Genomic DNA, 20,053 nt, shown 5'->3' on the forward strand with positions numbered 1-20,053 from the left:
ACACCAGTGAGGCAGTAGGGTACGGTCTTAAGGCAGCTGCCTTGAAGGTGTGTATGAGGGAGAAACTGTCATTTTAGAGTATACATAGTTTCTAAGCTCTGTGCAGATAACATTTCTTGCAGTCCGAGGTTCTCAGTAAAGTCACTTCTCTGGCTGCCCACTGGGTGGAATACATCACAGAAATAATTCAGCCTAGATCAGAATCTATTTAACGGATTGGATTGAAGAATGGATTGTCCCCTATCCATACATAAGAGCGGATCAAGTTTTCAGGGGTTCTCTGGTATTATTTTGATGACCTTTTAAAAAAAGAGCAATAATAATAATAATAATAATAATAATAATAATAATAATAGCCTTTATTGTCAAATTGAGTGGAGGAAACATCATAAAAGCCATAAATACCTGGGCTATACCTGTGATTAGATACTCTGCAGGAATAATTGACTGGACCCAGATGGAGTTAGACAATTTGGACAGAAAAACAAGGAAGCTTATGACAATGAATCATGCCTTGCACCCTAAAAGTGATGTTGACCGATTATATTTACCAAGAGCAGAGGGTGGTCGAGGACTCCTACAAGTAAAGCAGACTGTGAAAGAAGAAAAATGTAGCTTGAATGGTTACATCCAGAAAAGTGAAGAACCAATGATTAAGGAAGTAAATAAAGGAGGCCTTTTAAAGACAACTAAAACAAAAGCAGAATATAAGAAAGAAGTAATTGAGCAGCGAGCTGAAAATTGGAAACACAAAGCTCTGCATGGCCAATACTTGAAAAGTATTGAAGGCAAAGCTGACCAGAAACTAACCTGGAACTGGTTAAGATCAGGAGTACTGAAAAAAGAAACAGAAAGCTTTATTTTGGCAGCTCAAGAACAAGCCCTAGCCACAAACTGTATGAAGGCAAAAATTCAACATGTTACCACCAACAGCAAATGCCGCCTCTGCAATGAAAAAGAAGAGACAGTTGACCACCTGATCAGTGGGTGTAGCAAAATTTCACAAACTGACTACCTACAACGCCATGACCGTGTTGCTAAAATCATTCACTGGAAATTTTGCCAGAAGTTTGGATTTGAGTACAGCAAAAACCACTGGGAACATCAGGTTGAGAAAGTTTTAGAGAATGAGAAACTCAAGATCTTGTGGGACTTTAGGATTCAGACTGACAGGCACTTGATCCACAACACACCTGACATAACAATAGTTGAAAAGAAAAAAGTATGGTTCATTGACATTGCAATACCTGGTGATGCACGAATTGAAGATAAGCAGCAAGAAAAAATCACAAAGTACCGGGACTTACAAATTGAAGTTGAGCGACTGTGGAAAAAGAAATTGTGTGTTGTCCCGATTGTAATTGGAGCCCTCGGAGCAATACCCAAAGGGCTACCCCGCTATTTAGAAATTCTAAATTTGCCGGACTTGAACATTTTGACTCTACAAAAAACCACCTTACTTGGAACAGCTTACATCCTCCGATGATACCTTAATAGTTCCTAGGTCCTTGGTTAGGACTCGAGCTGCTGAGCTATTAACCAGCCTCAAAGACTGTGAATCTCACTAAAGATTAACCAATAAATAATAGCCTTTATTGTCACTGTACATCATGTATACAATGAAATTGAGCAATAAGAACTTGCATCCATGGAAGGAAATGGAGAGTCTCAGTTTTAAGAGAAAAAGAAAAGTTATTTTTTAAGTATGCTTCTCACTCTAAAAAGAGAAATGCATTTATTTTATAACATGTCATTCACTTTATAGCTGTTCTGCCTTACCTCTTTCTCTCAAGCTGTTATTTACTGCTCTTTCAAATTGTTCTTCCTCAGTGAGTCCACCAGTATACGTATCATAGTTGTTTGGTGGATAGGATGGATTACCTGAGTATCTAAAATTCCCTGTACAGAAAGAAATCACAGATATAAATCTTTAGCATAATCTTCTTTTAACAAAGCAAACTGTTGTGATAATTAGGGTATCACCGATTCCCGATCATCCATAGCAATATCATTCCAAAATGTAAACCATTACATCGTTGCATAATAATGTCATTATTATAAATATTATAAAATTACATTTACATTAATGTAAAGTAACAAATGCAATAGGAATCATTTTCATCTGATGTCTTCTTCACTGAAATCTATCAAGCTGATATTTCACTGTATAACATGTCAATATTCTATTCGATTTTAGCAACTTTTGCCTCATAAATATTATGAAAGAAATTTGAAGCACAGAACTATATATTAGTAACGGGCAACATAAACTGCATGTAAAATATGTGCTGTGTAACAAATAATAGTATCTTATGCTACAAAGATTCACTTCTATATTGTAAAACAGGCTTCTATGGTTGATATAACTGGATTATAATTCCCTCAGTCCCCAGGCAGCACAAATGGAAGATAACTGATTGGGAATATTGTTAACCATCTTGTCTTGGATTAGATAGCCATCACCCTTTAAAGAAAAAAAAAACCTATATGTTGTCTATCCTCTCAAAAGTAGAAAAACTACTACTGGCCTGACTGAGAATACAAAAACAGCTTTTTTGAAAACTGACTCTCTGAATTGAGGTTCTCTTTGAATTGGAAATCGTTATACTGTATAAAATGCATTTGTGGAGCTCAATAAATAAACCTGGATTTCTGTCTGTTAATCTATGGAAAGGTTAAATTTGGCTTTCCCATCTCAAGTCCTATTTCTTTACCAAGTTTTTAAAAATTTCTTTTAAAAACTGCGTGGATGCTCAGCTTGATTAAGTTAAGAGTCGTGTAAGACATCTTTTAAGTTTTCTGATATATGGAGGAAGAACAATAAATGTTAATATAAACAAGGATTCAATCTTATGGAACACATTTCTTTAAATATTGAAATATTAAAGAATAATATGAACAGACTTGTGAACACATAAAAACTGTAATAGAGAAGAAATAAGATGTGAATTATTTTTTACCAACATATAGTATTAATCTATACCAACTGACATAAAGTAATAATAATAATAATAATAATAATAATTTTATTTCTATACCGCCCTTCTCCCGAAGGACTCAGGGCGGTGTACAGCCTATTTAAAAACACAAAAAACACGACAACAATTAAAATTTAAAATCATTAAATAATTAGGCTCCAATTAAAATCCCAGAAATTTAAAATACCCCAATTTAAAACATTATGTTAATAGCCCTGCCTGGCGGAACAACAGGGTCTTCAGAGCGCAGCGAAACACCCGGAGGTCGGAAATCTTTCGTATTTCGGTAAATCCTACAACAAAATTTTCTCTGAGATAAAAACTGGAAGATTATAATCCAAATTACTTGCCTCTTCTGTAATTGTTCCTTTGTTCTGAAAAGCCAGTTGGAAATATATGGCCACCTAGAAATAAAATTATAATGAGTATTTGTAAACATGTAAAATATCATTCTGTTATTTAAAAAGTTAACAAGCTGTATGTCAAATTATATTTGTTTTGATTCTTACCTGACATATTTACCACATTTGTCGTTTTAATTTTAAATAAAATAAAATTTTAAATGAATATATTTTCCTGTAACAGCATATGTGAATGGATATACAGCAATAGATAACTGTTGGGATATATATTTATTTTATTTAGTACCTGGCTTTTTAATTTGATCATACTATCCAGAATTAAAATAACACAATAAAGAGTTAGCACTGGCATAACCTTTGGAACAAACTGTGTACAATGTCTCATGGTTATTGAGAGTAATATTAATTCAATCTTGCTCAGAAGGACACAACTAGTGCACAAGTTATTTCCATTTAAAAATATGGAATTTTCTTCTGTACTGCTCAAAAGAACATCATATGCAAGAATGCATTTTTCAAAGGAGCTCACTGTGTAGATTACAGGTAGTCCTCAATTTATGATCAGTTGTTTAACAACTGTTCAAAGTTACAACAGACCAAAAAAAAGCTACTTATGATCCATTCTCAAATCTAAAACTGGTACAAGTCACATGACTGCTATTTGCTACTTTTTTGCTGTTTTGCAACAGAAAACAGCAAAAAATACCAATTGTACAATATTTGCTGGATTTACTTGCTTATGTGATTTGTTTAATGACCAGGATTACTCACTTTATGACCACCATCAAATACAATCATATAAAATTGAAACTGGTCACATGGTGCCTTGATTACGATCAGAGTTGTTCGCTCCATTGTGGTTGTTAAGTCGAGGACTACCTCTATGAAAAATCATCTATAGCAGTAACTCCTACTACCATGGGCACAGCCAGTGGCACACCTTCATCAACAAATGACTTAGTTTTTCTCTGTCCTATAGGCAAAGTAGAAAACTTATATTGTACATTATTTGATTATCAAATTTATTTATTCATTTGTCTATATTTACACCAATTTGTCTGCTATCCACTCATAATAAGTAGCCTTTAACATTAAGCATTATACATTAAATTAAAATCCAACACTGGCAAATATCTGTAGCTCGGTTGCAGGATGAAGGTGAATTCTCCGAGCTTGTGGGTTGGTTTCCAAACATTTTGTTACCAGCGGAGTTTAGGTGATGTCAGTGTTCTTCTGATTATAAGGGCTTCAGGTGTGGATATGTCAAGTGAGGATCTTGTGATGGATCAGCTGTGAGACAGCAGTGAGTCTTGTGATAAATCTTGTGATTAGGAGATTACATCAAGTAATCACAAGACTCACAGTTGACCCATCACAAGACCCTCACCAGACAAACCCATACTTGAAGCCCTTATAAACAGAAGAATACTGACACGGATATCCCCTAAACTCTGCTGAAGATGTTACCTACCCTGGTAACGAAAAGTTTGGAAACCAACCCACAAACTTGGAAAATGAACCCTCACCCTGATAAAATATATATACATTATATAATATATAATTTAAGCACCATATGGCATAATTCTAAAGTTCTGAAGTACAATATAACTTTAAATTCCTTTAAAATTATATTGAACAGCAATGTTTGGGAAGTTCTAGTGTCATTATTACCTGTACATGCTGTCATGAAAATCTTCAGGGGTCCCATGGTATACATTAGGCCAACAAGAATACCTGCCAGATGTCCTGCAAAAGAACTCCTAAAACGAAAGCAATTTTCTGTGAGATGCATTGTTCCTGATTAGAAACTTTCTGTAACCTCATTAACCTTCACTCCATTGGATATATTTAACATTTTAAGAGTTTAATATATTTAAAGGAGACATATGCATTTCACTATCTCAAAAATTTTGGGCAATAACAATGATCTAATTATGATCCAAAATAATTCATTTTGCATTAAATTGCATTTGCATCCAAATTCTTTATTTAGATCATAAAGAGCTAAAAGGGTAGAATAATCTTTCTATTTATATTTTCAGAATTCTCAAGTATCAAAGGTATTTTAAAAAAATTACAATCTACAGCAAAACATAGACCTTGAAGAAATAAATGCTAACTGTAGATAAGATTGATTTTAATAGATTTGAAGTTAGTTTTTCTTTTAAAAGGTATGCCAATAAGAAAAGAAAAATCCTTTTCAGATTACAACATGATTACTCTTAAAGCTAACTTCAACTGACAAATGACTATAACAAGATAAGTTATTTCAGGGGAATGATTATCTGGCATCCCCATCTAAAATGAAGGAAGCTATCCTGATGCATGACGTATTCCTAGTGTTTAAATCATATTGTTTCCATATTCCCAATGATTGTAAGAGAGAAATGAGGATTTGTTTGAAAACACCACTTCCACATGTTTAGGAAGGAGCAGTTGCTTCTGTTTAAATAAAATTTTCAATATACAGATACAGTTCTATCTTACTAAACTGTAATGTTTGATTATGAATATGCTGCATGAAATAAGGCAGTGATTTATAAACCATGATAAATTGGTAACGCAAAATGCTTATTGTTTAATTACAATTAAGCAAACTGTGGCTTATGTATCACATTAACCAAACCTATCTATTATCATGCATGAACTCTCTAATATAACTTTGGCCAAATCCTTCTTATATCTCCTATTTTCTTCTATAATAAACATTTTTTTCGGTTAAAAAGCACAATCCAGATTGGATAAGGACATTGATATGTAACTATTATCCATTACGTAATATCTACATACATACATATAAAGTAATTTAAGCTCTAAATGACTGACAGCAGACTTACCGTGGGTTTAATACATGGATTGCTAGAAGTTCCAACCAACAAGAGTATTTATTGGATACATTCAGGCCCATAATATTGGTTGATCCCCCTGGATGGTAATAGTTATTAAGAACTTTCAAAGCAAATAGCACTCCTATATAGAAATAAAGAAAAAAGATCACAGCAAGAGGAATTCTCAAGTAATATAAAAACTAAAGAATATAGTATGCCTTGCATTCCATTTATTCAAAGATCATGTAAATCACTTCTATTACAGTATTTCAATACTGTACAGTGGCAAAAATATCTAAATCTGTGTGTACTTTTAAAATATTCCAGTACTTTTTCCCAAAACTAAAAACAAAATTCCCCAAAGAGTGATAATGTTACCAGTGATTTTAGGAAAAGAAAGGGTTCTCATTAGTATAAACAAAGTGCAATATTGTGCTAATATAACTGGAACTAAGATCAGATGTTCAGACAAATGGCTGAGGAAACCTTGTAAAAATTCTCATTTTATTGAAAAGTAATCCTATTTTAAAAGTTTGGTTAAGAAAGGCAGATTATTCTCATGATAACGAAGGATATAGAGCCATTGGAACCTCAAAAGCAGACTCAGCATTGGGGCAGAGAAAGGAACTTCAGGGCTGCAAGCCTCATCTTGTCTGTCTCACCAGCCTACCCTAGTGAAAGCACTTAAATAACAGGCAAATTTTCTACAAGCAAATGATATTGCAAAGACAGAATTGTGATAACCTCTCCAATAACACAATCAGGATAGTGACAAACAGGATCAAACCTGATACCAGTTTTGTTCCTACATCATAATATAAGAGCATAGATGTCAATTTCCTTTCAATTGTGATGATACTGTACGTTACCAGGTTTCTGAGTAGTTTGATAAAATAACACAATGAATAGCAAAAGATTTCTAAGTGTCAAGCTATCAATTCTTGGCATATTAAAGAGTTACTCTTTACAATTAAATTTCTGATTAAAATTAGGATTTTTTTTTTAAAAAAAGCTCTTTCTGGATTTTATCGTAAATCCTTGATTAACAGCAAAGAATATTGACTATACATCTGAAAAGTAGCAATGGAGGTGTGCTCCTTGCTGACTACCAGTGATATTTTAGCATCATTCTTCCAATGTATGTATTAAAATATTGAAATCAAGCTCAGCTCTTGATGACTTCATTGATATATCCATGCAATTTCTTTGAAGGAAAAAGGGAAAAGAGGTCATTCACAAGCTTATTCCAGGATGGGTAGTTTTTTCCCCCCTTCACTTCTCAATCTAGCCTATAGTCCACGGGTGTCAAACTCGATCGCGTCATGGGCCAGATCGTCACATTTCACAATGTTTTTTGGCTTTGCGGAGCTGGGGTGGGCGTAGCCTGCACATCACAGATCTGGTCTGCAGGCCGCCAGTTTGACAGGTCTGCTATAGTCCTTGGATTCCGAAACCAGATAACTGCTTAGTTTCCAAACTTAGAAAATATCAGCAAGGTGTTACCATCAGATTGAGATCAGCACATGTATATTGAAATGTACATTTCTGTTTCAGATTTTATTTTCTATCTATTTATTCAATTTGTATAGCCGCCCATCTTAATCCATGACTCTGCTGCTTACAATTCGATTCACTTTTAATTTCCTTTTTCATTGATCAAGGAGCAAAAAAACAACACATACAAAATAACCCTCTAGAAAGCATTGCCTTCATCACAAGTATAAACAATTTCATTATTTTTTTATCTCCTCTTAACTAACAACTATGAAACTCTTCATCCCATAACTTATATCTTAATAGTAGGCAAATCAAATAAGCAACATCTTTTTCAATCCAGTTATCAGTAAAAATTCTAAACAAAGTTCTAAAATATTAATATATCTCACAACTCATAGCTGCAAGCAAACTCCCATTTAAAAGGCATAAATGGTCCCAATATCCTAGTCTAAACAAAAATCTAAAGTCTAATACCGTGATGGCGAATCTGTGGCACGAGAAGCCATATCAGTGGGCACGCAAGCATTGTCCTAGCTCAGCTCCAGCACACATGCGCATGCTGGCCAGCTGATTTTCGGGCCTTCCAGGCCCACTGGAAGTCAGGAAACATGCTGTTTCCGACCTCCAGAGGACCTCCAGGGGAGGTGGGGAAGGCCCATTTTTTCACCCTCCCCAGGCTCCAGAGGCTTTCTAGGAGCCTGGGGAGGGCGAAAACGGCCTTCCCCACCCCCGTGGAGGCCCTCCGGAGACTGGAAATGGCCCATTTGGCAACTTCTGGTGGGACTGGAAGTCCTGATTTTCACCCTCCCCAGGCTCCAAGAAAGCCTCTGGAGCCTGGGGAGGGCTAAAAACGGGCCTACCAGGCCATCACGTGCCAAAAGCAAGGGGAGTGCGGGGGGTGAGTGGATTGCGCGCATACGTGGGGCACATTGAATTATGGATGTGGGCACATGCATGTGTGACCCCCTGCGCTCCCCCCACTTTTGGCACCTGGCGGCAAAAAGGTTAGCCATCACTGGTCTAATATGACAAAAAGGGATCATTTCTTTCAAGATTCAATATACATTTTTCCATTCCAAATGCCAACAATTCCAAAGAAACCCACCCCACATAACATATTCCAGTCAAATAAACTTTCCATATCTCAAGTTTAAAACATAAAGAGATCCACATTAAGCCATAAAGTAATCTCAGTATTCTAATACAAACAAAAGACTAAATTTAAGGTATTTTATCTTTTAAGCAAGTTTACAAAATTTCATTACTTTAAGTAACAAACAGCTGGATACAGTTTAAATGCTATCAAATTAGAACACACAAAGTATGGGGAAAGGGTTAAACACCATATTAAATGTATGCAAATCCAATATGCCGCTTTTTCAGTCCAGATTATCAGCATCCAAAAAGAACCACAAAAATAACATTTGTAAATCTGGTAAAATAAACTGACTTTGTATTCCTTTCTTAAATACAGAACAATCTTTCTCTGTAATCCATTCAGTTGGTTGTTGATCCTTGTTACAAATTTCTTCAATATTTTACAATACAGCCTATTTTATAAGTCTAGGAAAAAAAAGTTCCAATTGCTCTCTGGGATTATTTTTATTTCCTTCTTGTTTTTTAAAGCCTCATCCATTTTTTATTTTTTATTTTTTTGTATCTAATGACAAATTCTATTCAAAGTCTCAATATTGTTCTCAGATAAATTCTGTTGCATATCTTTTTTGTAACATCTTTTTCTGGGAAACAGACTGTTCCCAAAACACAACAAAGCTGACATAATCAAATCCTAGTGCAATTCCTCAAAGATATCTCTGAACGCCATTGTAATTGCTTGCCCTGTTATGTCATGTCTTTAATATGAAAAAGGTTTTCTTTCCCACAAGGATGTATTTATTCTTTAATTTTAATTTTAAATTATTCTTCCAAATTCAATATTCCAAAATTCTGTAAACCCTTAATCTGTTTAAAGCTTTCTGTAGCCAAAATCCTGTCTTGCTTTTTGCCATTTATTTTAAATTTTTAAATATTTGAAAAATCTTTGTTTTCTTGTATTAAGGCTTGAAGACACTCCACATTGTTTCTAATTGTGTCACTTTGAAGGAGTTGGCAGCAATTTCCAAAAATGATTAGCAAGGGAACTGTCCTTTTAAAAGGCTTCATTTGTGATTGGAGCAATTACAGCAAATTCCCCTGTCCTGATTCTCCCTCCCTCCAGGGTCCTCTCTTCATTCAGAGAGGGTTGAAGTAGCTGATCTACACGCCAGCTTCCTATTTGTAGCCGTGTATATTTTAGGTCTACTTTTCACAGAACCATTTTCAATCTGTCATATTTCCTGGAAATCCAGATGTTTGTCTTTTAGTTTCCTTTGTGAGAGACTACTAGAAAAATGTAGCAGTGACAAAGTTGTGTTTAATTGTATCATTCAAGAACATGCTAATTTCACATTCCCTAAATACATATTTACATGGCTCAGTGACTAAGACGATGAGCTTGTCGATCGAAAGGTCGGCAGTTCAACGGTTCAAATCCCTAGTGCCATGTAACGGGGTGAGCTCCCATTACTTGTCCCAGCTTCTGCTAACCTAGCAGTTTGAAAGCACGTAAAAAATGCAAGTAGAAAAACAGGGACCACTTTTGGTGGGAAGGTAATAGTGTTCCGTGCGCCTATGGCATTTAGTCATGCCAGTCACATGACCACGGAGACATTTTCAGACAGTGCTGGCTTTTCAGCTTTGAAACGGAGATGAGCACCACCCCCTAGAGTGGGGAACAACTACCACATATGTGCGAGGGGAAAATTTATCTTTTTAAATACATATTATCTATTTCCTAACAGCCAGCATTTGCAATAAATAATAGTCTTATAATAAAAGGTGGAAGCATAATAAAGAATACCTTACCAGAAAAACCAACAGCACAGTGATGTTCATATATAGGATCACCAAGAAGTTCCGCCAGTATAGCTTCCAGAAATAGGTATACAGCTCCCACAAGTAGTGAAAACAGTGCAATTATATATCCAAACCACATAGTTCCAAGTCTGTTCTCCAATTTAATTCCTTTCCAAAGCAAGGAGACCATATTAAAATATAGATGCCAGTCATCTGCATGGTGAAATGCTGAAAGATACAAACGATGCCAATCTTTTTTGTAAAGACAATCATTGACACTAATACATGCTTTGTCCAGAGGTTTCAGGGGTTGTAGAAAAAAGAAAATGTTCACTGCTAAGGTTGCAAGTGTAACAGGTGGAATGTTGTGAAACCCAACTTGATAGAGCTGAGAAAGGAGGAAAAGCACTCCAGTATTTAATCCTTTGTGCCTTCGCTGCATAGTTTCTTCTTTGAACTGAGTTTATGCTAAAACTTGAGTACAGCAGAAATCCAGACAGATTCTGAAAAATAAAGATAAAAAATAAATCCTTTACACAAGGAAAAATGGAACATACAGGTAATCCCCCAAGTACTACCATTCATTTAGCAAATTTTCACAAGAATGAATTTATCCAGAGAGTTTATCTACGTTAGAAATTCAAAACTGCAACCAAAAAGAGGCCTCTGTAACCATGTGACTTGGATTCAATCACTGCTGGCAACCATTTTTAACTCTGCGACTTCCCTTTTGCCGTTCGGGATTACAACATGCTATTTCCTAAAGCCGGCAGGGGTGTTCCCCCAGTCACATGGCCAAACAAGATCCGATGATTTTGCAGCCAGCGCTGTGTTTATTTTTGGTTTTTTGATGCTGCCTGGAGAGGTTTGAGCTTAGCAAGGGCAAGCGATATATTTTTTTAAAGTGACTCAAGCTGAGAGTTCTATAAATTTCCCTCCCACCCCCCTCGGGGGAGCTGCTTAGAGATGCTTGAGCTGACTAGCAGCAAGTGATTTTATTTTTTAAAAGCAACTGCAAGCAGAAAGTTCTGAGAGCCTGTTTGGAGGTAATTTAGTTTCTGAGCTGAAGGTTGCACCGGAAACAGTTGATAGGAGGCCAGTAGTGGGGAAAGCCTCTCCACCAGTTAATGATGGCAGCAATCAATTAATGAATCAGAGGAAATAGTAAATCAGATATTTGTTCATTTAACAATCCATTTGATTCAATTAATGAATTTGATTTTAAAAATTCGTAAAATTGAGTCTGATTCATTTGAATTTTTTTTTTATTTACGACCCTAATGGGCAGGTTCCATTAAAGTCGTACCTTGAGGTCCATCTGTATATCATACAGATCTAAGAAGAGTGAACATGTGAGAAGATAGAAGTAGAAACAATTTCACTGAAAATTTATACTGCTCTACTATTTTTTAAGAGACGGGGGGGGGGCATGCAAAAGAAGTCTCTGGATGCCATTTAAATATTTTTTTCCAGAAAAAATGTTGCTCTTTAGTTTCTAATATTTATATATTTTCAAAAATTATGATTTTTAAAAAAGTATAGCTAATTTATCAATGGAATAAAATTGCATGCAGGCAATTTTGTTCTCCCATCGGACTCCTGATGTCACTGTTTTGTTGCTTAAAATGGTGGAGGAATTATTTGAAGCAGGATTTATTTATTTATTTATTTATTTGTTTGTTTCCATTTATATACCGCCCTTCTCCAATAGGACTCAGGGCTGTTAACAGCCGAAATAAAAACAGAACATACAAAATTTAAAAGCAGTTTAAAATGATTAAATATTTTTTTGGCCGTAATTTAAAACAACCCAATTTAAAATCAATTAAAATTAACTCAAAACTGTGGGATCAAGCCAGCCCGGCTAGTTGAAATAAATAAGTTTTCAGGGCCCGACGAAAAATCCGGAGGTCTGTTATTGTACGTATCTCTGGGGGGAGGTTGTTCCAGAGGGTGGGCGCCGCCACAGAGAAGGCTCTCCCCGTGGGGGTCGCCAGCCGACACTGTCTGGCGGACGGCACCTGAGGAGGCCCACTCTGTGCGAGCGTACTGGCCGGTGGGAGGCTATTGGTGGCAGAAGGCGGTCTCGTAAATACCCCGGCCCTAAGCCATTTAAGGATTATTACCATTTTTCTTTCAAAATTCAGCACTAGACCATCTTTATGATTCCGTACATATAAAATTAAAACTAATTTTAAATTTTCAATGAGACTTGGTCCAGAATAAATATGTGTAATATCTATTCAAGACAAGACTGAAAATGTAGGCAGATCTCATTGAGAAGAATGAAGCAGCTAGAAAAAATAATTTCTGGTAAATAATTTTAGAGGAAAGTAATTTTTTTCAAAGTTTTTTACTCCACAATTCTGCAAAAAGTGTATTTTACCTGCTTTTAACTAAATGTAAACTGGAGAAAATTATTCTGAATATTTTCATGAAACAGATTGTCAATATTTTCATTTGTTTAAAAGTTCTTACTCCAATGTCTTTTCAATCGCTTATTAAAATATTAATTAAATAGTAGACAATGCAGAATTTGTTTCCTCCAATGATTTTTAAAACCTACCACAGCTTTCAAAACGTACGTACTTGCAGATTAATTTTGAAATGGATATCTGCCTTTCAGTTAAGACAATTACATGCTTATATATTCTCACCTATAAAGTCTGTGATTAGATTCTAATAATTTTTGTATAGAAAATATTTAAAGAATGTTTACACTGAATAATAGTGGACTCTTTATTTAATTTGCAATATTATGCAGGTTTTAATTTCTTAAATCATATATGTCATCATTGTTTGAGAGGGGAGAAGTGTTTATCATTAAGTCATGCAACAATAAGGCTGCACTTAGCCATGGTCATGATCCACTATTGTACCACCACTTCTTGTGAGATGGGCAGCTTTATAAACTTGATTACTAAATAAACTGAATTATGTCTGCTTACATGTTACTGGACTTCAGCCTAAAAAGTGCTTCCATGAAACATTAAAAGAATACCAAATAGCTTAATATAGTAATAAACATACTACAACTGCACAACAAAAATAAACACTAAATGTAAAGATTTAATTAAAAAGCATTTATCTTTTAAAAAACTTTTCATGGGAGTTGGTCAGGTGCACTTCAAGAAATTCAAGAATACAATGCAAAGAGAACCTGAAGTACAAGCATACTCATTCCTTTTTCTACAAACAAAAAGGATATTTATCCCATCTGTAACTTGATAGTGGCAAACATACATAATAGTTTTTTCTTCCTCTATTTTCCCCACACCACCCCTGTGAGGTGAGTTGAACTGAGAGAGTGACTGGCCCAAAAACACCCAACTGGCTTTCATGCCTAAGGCAGGACCAGAACTCACAGGCTCCTGATTTCAAGCCAGCACCATATACTACATCAAATTGACTGTCTCTTATTATCTCTTAACTATCTTATTCCATGGTCGTAAGGTGACAGGTTTCCATCTAATTCTTGAACTAATCAAGAAAATACATGCATATTAACTTAAAGAAAAAAAAATATAATTATGATTCCAATTTTATTCAAGTTAAGAAATGTTTTAGAAGTTTATCTGAACAATTGTACAATATTGGTGACATCATTTAGGCTGAAGTTATTTTCATTCAGCACCAAATTCGGCAAAAATTAGGATGAAATTTAATTATTATTATTTTTTTTTTATTGCAAAAGTTTTACAATTACATTTTCACCCCTTTCCCCCCCCCCCCACCATCCACCCCAAACTTCCCAACCTCCCTAACCCTCCCCTCCCCCCGGACTTCCACACAATATACTCATATCAGGTAAAAAAAACCCCTTAGTATAAAACTTGTATAAAAACTTGAACCCCTTCCCTCCCCCTTATAATTTTTCTTTTTATCTTCATTACATTAAAATATTTCTAATACATTATTTTCAAATAAAAGCTATTTGATACTTCCTAGTTTGATATTTGTTCTGAACATATTCTATCCACTTTTTCCATTCATATAGCAAAATTTTATACATATAACATTTCTATTGCATTTAATGGAGCTCACTCCCAAGTAAATGGGTAAAGGATTAATCAAGCACAGCAATACTTAATGGAAATCTAAGTGCTTCCTTCAACTATATATAAGAAAAACAAAAATAGGAAAGGATAACGTACTTTCTCTTAAAAAAAAAAAATCTTGCTATATGCGATTAATTTTGGGGGGTTTAGGATCCTCTCCTTTCATCTAATGTGACATACTCTTTCTCTTATCAAGGCAGGTGGGGCTTTCCTGGTTTCTATTGTAGCAGGAGGGAAGAATCTAATGTCAGTCTCTTTCGTCTGAAGCCAGAGGCATGTCTCCAACCTTGGAACAAACTGAACAAATTTATAGCCTAGCAAACTATCCAAGGAACAAGTCCTTTCTTGCTCCAAACAGGTTATTCTGACCTCAGCAGAAGCAATCTGATGTTATGCCAAGCTGAAAAACAAGGCCTATGCAATGTTTAAACCTTGAATGCTTTAGATCCAATGTGAATACATTTGCTTTATTTGATAGATACAGCGATGAGATTCAAATAGAGTTTGTAGGCTTATTTAGTGTACACAGAAGCATATTATTAAATATTAAAATTCTATACAAGCAGCAATGTAACTTGATTTAAAGCATAACATATGTATATTAAGTCTAAAAACTATACTTGTGTACTGTAGCTATTATGTGATCGTCACTTTCTACCATGCAGTAATTACTAAACTGCAATGATGTTCAATACAAATGCAACTCCCTATACATAGACCTGTGAAGGAATGAAGTTGGGTTGCTGTCTGCTCTTTTGGAGAGTAGCTGCAGTCTGCAGAACCCCATTTCCCCCATACATTCAATCACAAGTATCTAAACTGGCATTCCAGCTGCCTGTTATAGTTGAGCCATGCCCTATCATTTTGATGGATGTGCTGACTTGACGTCCAGAAGCAATCTAACCCCACTCAGGGTTTTAGCTTAGAAAAGCAAATACTAAGAGAGTGGGATGTGTGCAGCAGGAAAGGTGATAGCAAACAGCATACAGACAAGGAAGCACAGGCAAGAGGACTACTGCATGATTTAACTACCAGGACCACAACCTATGGTGAGCAGCATACCCTGGTGGGAATCCTGCCTGGACCTTATCAGCAACTAGAAAATGAGCAATCACAATGAAACAGCACCCTATCCCAATTAGTTCAAGAAGTTTGGGGGGAAAGGCAAAGATTGCACATTGCTTGATAGACTGAGACTTTTGTTTCATCTGAGTATTAGAAGACTGAATATAAAGGAGTGAGTATTAAAGACATAATTACTAGAAGGGTGGAGTTGACCCAGAGCAACAGACTGTTGTTGGGAAAGAACATGTTGCAATAAAGCATTGTGTACAGTTTTGCTATGCTGAGGTGTGCCCAGACCTTGGAAAGCAAAGAACCCTCCAAGTTCTTACTTACTATTTGTTTGGCAACTGTTAGAAGTTATGACGGCATTGAAAATGTGTCATGATAGGTCCTCACACTTACAACTATTGCAGCATACCCAGAGTTACATGAACACAATACAGTGGCTTGGCAACTGGCTTGCATTTAATATTTGTAGCATCATGCAGTCCTTTTGTGCCATTTGTGACCTTTCCAGTGAACTTCGAACTAGCAACATCAATTAAGTAGCCGGCAGGAGATTGCAAGTTGTGATCACATGATGTCTAGCTTAAAAACTGTAAGTGAATCACTTAACTGAGACAAAAAGTTCATAAAATTGGGTGCAGTCATGTGATACCTCACTTAACAACGGCACTACTTAATTACAAATTTTCTGGTTTCTATCATGGTTGTAAATCAAGGACTACCTGTATTATTTAAGTACAAAATTCAATCTTAGGTGGCTTACATCTTCAGGACCATTCACAATCCTAAAAACATTTTCATAAATTGTTTCAGAAAAGCATACTTCATTGACATAAATTAGAAGTAAAAAAGCGATGAAGTTATAAAATTGGAAGTTCTTTCTGTTCCATGCATGGAATCAAATTAAAGCTGTTGCAATGGAGCCAATCACCTCTTTGAGAGACTGGTCGTATTCTCAAACTGCTTATACTGTTAGTTAATTTCTTCTAATCTATTTTACTGTAACTTAAATCCATTATCCATGTCTGAAATGAAAAAGAACATGTCTTGGATTTTTGAATGAATTTGATTGATTACTATAAATGAAATACTAATTTCTGCAGCAGGGTTATATGAAATTAAGGGTATTTCATTACCACTATAACTATAATAAATGCAAAAGACATTACATATCAAATTTATCATGGGCCCATTTCTCCCTTTGAAATCTCTCAAGCCCCCTATAAATGCAAAAAATATATACATTTTTCCAGAGGCTACAAAGGATATTTTAAAAGGCCCACCAGTTTTTCACCCTTGATTTAAAGCATCATAATAAACTATGATTTGTGATAGGAGCTACAGAGATTTCCCCATAGTATTCCCCCCCCTTTTCCATTATTTTTGATCAATCATAGATTAGCACTATAACACAACAGAAAACTGTTTATTCTTAATTCTTGTTCCTTGAACCATATTAATTTCATAACCCGTTTTGTAATTGGCATGTCTTTAATAAACCAGTTAAAATTATTCTAATTTTATCGTATTTGGATAAAATAGGAATTATCAAAATAAATTATCAAAAAATAAAACAAAGCATCTAGAGTATTAACAACCCTAAAATGTTCTTATTTACTTATTGGAAGTATATTAATTCAGCAGAAATTTCTTCTGTCCATAAACAAGGTGAGATCCATAAAAGTGTTTTGCAGATTCAGGGAATTTAACTGAACATAAGAGAATATGACCAAAACACCCCTCCATCATTTAAAAATGTCATGTTATCATTGTATTAGGGTAATCATGCAAATGCATAACTTTAGTACAGTAATTTAGACTAGAAATACCAAATTCTAGTTAACATGTTCCATAAGGGAATTCTGGGAAGTAAACAGCTAGCAGATATGGTAAAATAACATTAAAATGTGTGCTGAACAGATCTACTATCATCACTTTGAAAATATGCTGAGTAAAAGCTTTTGCAAAAATACTAGTGAACAAGGTATGCAAGGGGCCATTAAGAGATTCTTTTATGATTTATGGAAGAAAATATTGTAGATCAATCTTTTGCAATATCACGAATTCCATTAAAGATGAAAAAAAGGCCAAGCCCAAATATAAGATGTAGTAGGATCACTCTCTCCTTTGTTTCAATTAAAAGATATTGTGTGTTAGAATGAAAAGTTATGTAATTAAACAACAGAAGCAGTTAACTCCTCTCCCCAAATTTTTTCACACTTTAAATTATTCAAAAATGTATTTTCTTCAATATTTATTATACAAATACTTTTCAACAATCTACTGCTAAACATAACAGTTAAAAGACGCAAATTTAAGGAAAGTCCAAGCAATTATGCTATGGCTATGTCATAAAACAAAGCTCAGTAGTACTGAATCTGCTTCTATTTCAACAAACTTCAGTACTCCCCAAATTTTGGGGAAAGGAAGATAAAAGCAGAACGCTTTAATATTTTAATGACTATTAAATCATTAATAGAAAAACTAATTATTTCAAGTGTTTATGAGCCACCTCTGTCCCTTGGTCAGAAAGTTGCAAACATTAAACAAACAAAAAAAGCCAAAAAAGTTCTCCCGCGCTTGAGGCCCTTCAAATGCATTAGATGCTAACTCACCTGGAGGGCACAAAGAAAGAGGGAAGTAGGAGAACACAGTGAGCTGTAATAATTGAATCATAAGAGAATAGGCAGTAATCTTAGATGTTATGATTTCTGGGCGACTGAATAAGGAGACCGAGCCTATACCGAACCGGAGGAGACCCTCAACAAGAACCGGGAATCGAAGATTAGAACATCGGCTCCTGCCCCATTCCCTTTCTACAGCCTTAGGAGCCGATTTACTCAAAAGTTACAAAGCAGAGGTGGTCCGCCCTGCCCAAAACGCCTTCCCTCTCTCCCACTTGGAGGAGGAAGACAAAGACCCCATTCCTAGACTCAGAAAGCGTCTCCACTCCTTCTACCGGAAATGGAAAACGATCCTCCCTGCAGACCGCCACAGGCCCGACTTACGCCAGGCGTTTACGTTACGCTTACGGCAAGGCGAGGTTTATGCGCCGGAGACAGCCCACGTGACCCGCTCGCTGCTCAATCAGAAGCAACAGCGGCCCGTCTCTGTGATGAATCAACCTCCGGAACGACGCATGCGTCGCGTTAAACTGCTTTTTTTTTTTTTTTTAATGTCGCGGGTTGTGAGGTTGCCTCATCATCTGCTTTCTTTCCTGCAAAAATAAATAAAATAAAATGGATTCAGAGCTTACTTCGGAAATTTGTACCTTGACTTTAATTCAAGTTGACTTTAATATTAAGCACTCTTACGGTTTGTTTGTTTTTTTAAATTATTTGAGCCGTAATTGCCGGGGTAACTTTCCCCATGCGCTGCAACGTTGAAGTGGCGCCACAGGGCTGTCTCCTGCGCAAGGCGAGAGGGTGGAGAGCTGCAGCCGCGGATCGGCAGTTTAGGGTGGCTACGTCCTGGCTTCAGTTGGGTGTGCAGGGTCAGTCTCATGGTTGAGGGCAAGAGAGAAAGCTCAATGCGTTGCCTCTGCCAAGTGTTGCCCAATGTGTTCGGTTGGGAGAAGCTGTCCCTTATTTACTCCGTGATGCGGCGGTGGGGATTGAGAGAGAGAGTAGTGTCTAGCTGGAGACTTGCAACAGCGAGTTAGGTAAGAGATGATTGTGGCAGGTTCTGACAGTCACTCATTGGTGCTGTCCTGTCCTGGAAGTCTGCAAAAAGACTTGGTTTCTCAGGGTCATCCGAAGAACCGAGCAAGCAAGAGGAGTTGGAGGCGGTTGTCCGCCGATCTGCCCTGTCCTAGGGGAAAATATGGGTTTGAACGCGCAACTAAGAGAAAGGGGTAAGACTCGAGTCCTTCCGATGTTAGAGGTTTAGCTGGTAAAGTTCCCCAACTCTTTAGTTTAACTGTATCAAGCTAATGAATTTATGAAATACAAATTACATTGTTTTTATTGTTTCCTAGTATGATTTGATTGCTTATTAGTATCCTATGACTATCGCTAACTGTTGTATCTTACGATTCTTGACGAATATATTTTATTTTTTCTTTATGTACACTGTAAGCATATGCACCAAAGACAAATTCATTGTGTGTCCAATCACACTTGGCCAATAAAGAATTCTATTCTATTATGAAATAATCGCTAAAAGACTAGGGAGAAAAAGCTTTAGCGGAACCCATCCCTTGTAGAGATAGGAAAAAATCGATTTCATGGTGAAATGCTTTTGTACTGTCCCAAAGGTGCTTTTTCAAGAGGCAACTGGACTTTCTTGTTTTTTCTTTGAAGACGTTTCACTTCTCATCCAAGAAGCTTCTTCAACTCTGACAGGATAGTGAGGAATGGAAGGAT

General features: G+C 35.9%; 1 protein-coding gene across 1 annotated transcript in view; it reads right to left on the minus strand.

The window, feature by feature from the left end:
* RHBDD1 (rhomboid domain containing 1) overlaps positions 1–18,636 on the minus strand; it is a 28,397-nt gene extending 9,761 nt beyond the window's left edge. The window contains exons 1-6 of the mRNA XM_070945321.1: positions 18,305–18,636; positions 10,570–11,063; positions 6,178–6,310; positions 5,012–5,100; positions 3,329–3,382; positions 1,780–1,899 (exon numbers count right to left, since the gene is read on the minus strand). Of these exons, the coding sequence (XP_070801422.1) occupies positions 1,780–1,899; positions 3,329–3,382; positions 5,012–5,100; positions 6,178–6,310; positions 10,570–11,002 (829 nt within the window). The 5' untranslated portion in view covers positions 11,003–11,063; positions 18,305–18,636. The remainder of the gene's footprint in view (positions 1–1,779; positions 1,900–3,328; positions 3,383–5,011; positions 5,101–6,177; positions 6,311–10,569; positions 11,064–18,304) is intronic.
* Positions 18,637–20,053: the final 1,417 nt, after the last annotated feature.

This window comes from Pituophis catenifer, unplaced genomic scaffold (assembly GCF_029215685.1).
Source record: "Pituophis catenifer annectens isolate HBS135680 unplaced genomic scaffold, rPitCat1.0.hap2 SCAF_6, whole genome shotgun sequence".
Taxonomy (NCBI): domain Eukaryota; kingdom Metazoa; phylum Chordata; class Lepidosauria; order Squamata; family Colubridae; genus Pituophis; species Pituophis catenifer.